The 5,485-nt window shown below is 40.7% G+C and overlaps 1 protein-coding gene across 1 annotated transcript; it reads left to right on the top strand.

Annotated features, from left to right (window-relative positions):
• The first annotated feature begins 1,044 nt into the window (after window positions 1-1,044).
• On the top strand, window positions 1,045-5,083 carry LOC308280592 (acyl-CoA-binding protein-like). Its single transcript, XM_080720922.1, has 4 exons — window positions 1,045-1,145; window positions 3,130-3,250; window positions 4,395-4,457; window positions 4,967-5,083. The coding sequence occupies exons 1-4, from the start codon at window positions 1,140-1,142 to the stop codon at window positions 5,041-5,043; spliced, it is 267 nt and encodes an 88-aa protein (XP_080577048.1). The 5' UTR covers window positions 1,045-1,139; the 3' UTR covers window positions 5,044-5,083.
• Window positions 5,084-5,485: the final 402 nt, after the last annotated feature.

The raw sequence follows: 5,485 nt of genomic DNA, 5'->3' as shown, positions 1-5,485 counted from the left end.
AGTCTAGTACGCTAAAGTAAAATACCTCAAAATTGTACTCGTGTATAGTACTTGAGTAGTTACTTTACACCACTGAATGCAAGACACGGCAAATGTATACCAGAACTACCAGAACTTTCAAATGAATATGACACCCAGGCCAGATGACAAGAGCTGACCCAAGACTGCAGCAATTAATCGTAGGGTGAGTACACATAGTGCTACAGATTAGAATACCGCCAAGATTAATCCATCCACCTAAATCCATTGTATGTTCTATGGCTGTATGCTGTGTGGAATAGATGCAAATGTATTCTCAAAGTGGGGTCAACGTTTGTTACTGGAGCCTCACCATCATTTTAACCACTTCATCCATGTATACATTGGCCATTCAAAAAACAGCAGATCTACAAGCTCACAGTGCTGTGAGCGGAAAGATTTTACATAAATATTCCCTTCTGGGAGTCCCTGGCACAAAACATTTTCAGATGGGGGTCTGCAGCCAAAGACATTCATCGGCAGTCCTTGGTACAAAAAGGTGTGAGAACCACTGATATAGGGCAGTGGTTCTCATTGGGGCCTTTTCCACCGGCCTTTCTCCCGCCTATGGGATGAACCAGAGGTGAGCTTTTCCACCGAGAACCGAGTTGGTTCTTAACCGCAAAAGTTGGTTTGCGGCCGGTTCGCAATAACGAACCAAGGTTCCAAGAAAGTTGCCGTCCCATAGGCGGGAGAAAGAACCCGAAACTGTTCTTTGCCGGTGGAAAAGGCCTCAATGTGATCTGCTCATGGTTTCTTGAGGGGGTCCACATGGACATGGACATTGGTCTGTGGGGGTCCCTGAAATAAAACATTTGAGACCAACTGCTGTAGAGAAGACCAACTTTCTAGCTCTTGATGAAATTGACCATATCTGGTGTGTGGCGGTTGCTCTCCTGACAACACTGCACTCAACATTCAAAAGTGGTACCAGACCCAAATGAGGAATGGTGAGTTGCACAACTCACAGTCTGACCTGTCTGTTGACTCCTCCTCCTGCTTAATCCAGCCAATAGGGGCGCAGCCAGGACCAACGTCTTGCAGCTGCAGGACTGGTTGGACAGCCTACCTGGGGAGGTCTGGGACACAGTACTGCAAGGTGTGCCCGTCTTTCTAGCAACATGTCTGTAAGTAATGTCTTGGCTTCTATGAGTTGACTATTTGTTCAAATGTTTTAGAATATTATGGGTTTAAAGTAGGGGTCTTGAACAGGGGGGCCTCCAAATCTTTGAGTGATAGAACGTTTTTTTCTCTTTATTCATTTAACCACTTGAACCCTTGTGTCCATATTGGGAGAACTTTAGCCAAAAATAGCCGATCTACAAGCTCACAACGCCTCTCGCTCCGAGGCGTTGTGAGCTTGTAGATCGGCTATTTTTGGCAAAGAGGTTTGGTGTAGAGGGGGAAAAGAGCAGACTAAGTACAGAGTGAAAGTTTATTAAGTATTGACAGTTCAAGTGGTTAGATAGCTGAACACAAATTGACATGAATCCAAAATACACTGATGATTGTGCTGTCAAACAATGAAACTATATGGAATCTATGAACAGGTTGTGGGGGTCCCTGCTTCATCTCTCTCTCAATTAAGGGGTCCTTGGCCTGAAGTTGAAGACCCCTGGTTTAAAGCAACTGTTCCATGTCTGTAGATTCTAAGATGTTAAGCAATACAACAATTAAGTGTTTTTATGTGTTTTTTGAGGAACAAGAATTACTTTACACATGTGTGTCAGTGATGTTAAATGTGATGTGGGTATGCACTGCGCTGTGTCGTTTTGTTACACAAACTGAAAACACATACAATACACTGAAGCTGAAAATGATCAGTTAAAGTGTCAAAATGTACCATTTCAGGCCCATATTTTACTGCAACCATCTCTAAATCAGTGGTTCTCAAAGTGGATTCCAGGGACTCTGTGGGTTCCTTTAGGGGAGGTCTAAATTGACCCATGTAAGTCTGTAACTCTGACAGTGTACAAATGGAACCAAATGAACGCTAACGGGTCCATTTGGTTCCATTTGTACACTGTGTCAGTTAAGGGGAGACCTTGAAATGTAAAAGTTTGAGAAACACTGCTCTAAATGGTACAGAACTATGCATCCGTTTTAAATGGTATTGGTACTATTGGCAGAACCTGATTCTTACGTATAATATTTTGTTGTCAGGTTTAAGTAAGCAGTCACACCTGGCATGAGTCAAACTGATTGTGATACCACACCTGTTGTTCATGGTTGCATCTCGGGCTATTGTTCCTCTCCCATCTCTTCAGCAGGTTATCATGAAGCTGTCTCTTATATTCTAGGACTTATGAACTTAACCTCACTATTTAGTCAATTATGAAAAAGGAATTTGAAAATGTTCTCACTGATTTATTGAAGAAATAATCTAATCTAACTATTAATTTACAGAACTTCTGTCTGCATGCTGACATCACTGATACTAAAGTGTTGTCACCATGGTAACAGCCACATGCTGAAACAATGCCCAAATTTGGAGATGATGTCCACTGTCTGTCTGTATGCTGACATCACTGATAATAAACAGTGTCGCCACCATGGTAACAGCCACATGCTGAAACAATGCCCAAATTTGGAGATGGTGTCCACTGTCTGCATGCTGAATAATAATAAACAGTGTCGCCACCATGGTAACAGCCTGCATGCTGACGTCATACTCATAGTACTGAAATCACAGACTGATACAACGGGTATTGCACAACTTGAACATCAATGGTGACTGTTCTGCCTTACGGGCACCGGTCTGGGTTCTCCAACATTACTTCTGAGAAACCTACATTCAATCATTCATATACTGTGGGTGTGCATATCCCCCCGGGCACAGGACTAGTTTATATAACATTACAAATAACTTTGTGCTAGTTTCAGCACTAGCATGAGCATTATGTTTCACAGGAGAGGAGGTATTTGAAATCCTTCCATCATAGTAGCCTTACTTATAATCCTACTTTTCCTACCTGACAGGTTCTCTGACTCTGAGCTGCGCAGCTACAGTTAATCGTGTCCATCTTGCGTTACGAGCAGACAGAAGGGCACATTACCTAAAAGAGGTGACACATTGTGTGTTTTCTTCTATGTGTGTGATTGTGATCTTAGCAGGCCAGCTTTGAGAAAGCCGCAGATGAAGCGACCAAACTGAAGACGAAACCGAACAATGCTGAGCTGTCGACTCTCTACGGCCTGTACAAGCAGACCACCGTTGGGGATGTAAGCCATGGTGAGTTGTTCTACACAGTGGTGGGAAGAGTACTAATATCAATACTGCAATGTAGAAATACTCTGTTACAAGTAAAAGTCCGGAATTCAAAATTGACTTGAGCAAAAGTACAACATTATTGACTTATGCAGAATGTCCTGTTTCACAAGTTTTCAAAAGTATAAAATGTATTAAAATCTTTTGAAAATGGCAGATCTACAAGCTTGTTGATTGGCTATTTTCAAATGGCCGAAATGCATATATGGTTGAAGTTTTGTAATAAAAATAAAAATCTACAAAGTAAGTGGTAACGGAAATTTTCAAATAATTGTTGTAGAGTCTACAAATTAACTGATAACTAAAGTTTTCAAATAGTTGTAGTGGACTAGAAGTATAATATTTGTCTCTGAAATGTAGTGGGGTAGAAGTAAAAGTACAGAAAATTGGACATAAATAAAGTAAAACAAATAGTACAGTACTTGAGTAAATGAACTTAGTTACTTTATACAAATGGTTCCATATCGACTTGATATATCATTGCTGTCGGTCAGAAACCTCCATCGATCTCCATATTCTAACTTTTTGTGTTTTTCTCGTAAACAAATGCCCTACGTGATCATACTACAGCGTCAAACACAGTCACACACAAGCATCAAAAGTAGCAGATCTGCAACTTGAAACCCCATCTCAAGTGACGGATTTTGAGCTTGTCGATCTGCTACTTTCTTTTTTTTTTTACATATGAGATTTCTGCCCGACAGAGACATATCTGCTGAATCTTTCATTTACTTGAGCACGTAAGACCTCCAGGGGTCTATACTGGGTCCCCTTCCCCTACATCAAATCCCTTCAGTGAAAATAGTATTAATAGTAGTAATAGTATTCGATTCAAAGTATTTGAATATATTGTCCCGATTCTATAAATGTCTTCTACATTTCTTCTAAGGTTTTTTGAAAAACTCATGTTTCTATAATCAGTGGTTCTCAAACTTTTTCATGTCAAGGACCCTCAGAATTATATGTATATGTATTATATGTACTTTCTAGAGATACAGTATATGACATATCAGAGAGCGACAGGTCAGCGAGTGCAATGTGTGTTGCTCATTCTCACTCACACTAGATCAAAAATATGTTAGCCAAAACTTTAATGTTTTTTCCACAGATCGTCCAGGATTCCTGGACTTTGCCGGCCGTGCAAAATGGGATGCCTGGAACGAAAAGAAAGGTTGGTTGATAAAACGAGTGGACAATATGGTTCATGCCACTTGGTTGGGATACAGCTTTATCAGCCATTTCTACAGCCGTTTTGTGGACTTCCCTGAAAGAGATGGAGTTCTACAGTTAGGAATTAGGATTAGAATTGAAATTATGTACAAGCCCAATACACATACAGTCAAATACATTTGATTCAGTCTAAAGTGTATTCTACAAGTCAATATTTACAGTTCCAGATTAGTTTAAAAAAAAATTGTTTTGTTCATGAGCTGTCAAGCTGTTTTGCAGACAGAAAAATAACTGTATCCCAAAAGACTTGAGCAGAGAACTACAGTAAATCACAAGTTTATTAGATACATGACATAGCTGACAGGTTTCTCAAATATTCTTCTTCAGAGCATAGACGATAAAGAAGGCTACATCTGAATCAGATCACTGTTGACAGAGAGAAGAGGGTCTGATTTAAAACATGAAGATTGCTTCTTCTATTCCTCCTAACCAGTGTTTTGTGTTTTCCAGGTCTGTCCAAAGACGAAGCGATGACTGCCTACATTAATTTTGTGGAGGAGCTGAAGGCAAAATATGGCATGTTGTGAATCCTCTCGATGCTGTATTAACAATAGTCCCCTAGTGTTGTCACTGATAAAACATTCCAAAACAGTAAAGCCTCGAACAGAGTCGGGTCCGCGTTGTAGTGCGGTGTAGTCTTTTTGAGCGTTAACGTTGTAGTTTTATGACTCAAAAAGACTACACCGCACTACACCGCGGACCTGACTCTGTTCGAGGCTTTACCCTCCCCAAATCTTTGCCTTGGGTCCTTCGCAAGACACATAATGATGTGAATTCACGTGACCAGGCAAGGGCTGGGCTAGCGTTTGCGAAGATTTTGTTTGCCGATTGTTTTGTATTTCTTGGACTACCAGAGGGACGGGATTTGCGGTCTAGAAAACCTTCATGTGTGCAAGTCCTGCCACTAAGGTCAGAACAAAATGTCAGTGATGATTTGCCAACCCTCTTACCAATGTAATTTATTTAATT

The sequence above is a fragment of the Nannobrachium achirus genome (assembly GCF_963921795.1).
Source record: "Nannobrachium achirus genome assembly, chromosome: 24".
Lineage (NCBI taxonomy): Eukaryota > Metazoa > Chordata > Actinopteri > Myctophiformes > Myctophidae > Nannobrachium > Nannobrachium achirus.
Note: the sequence above shows the minus strand (reverse complement) of the source record. Positions and strands in the feature narration are given on the sequence as shown.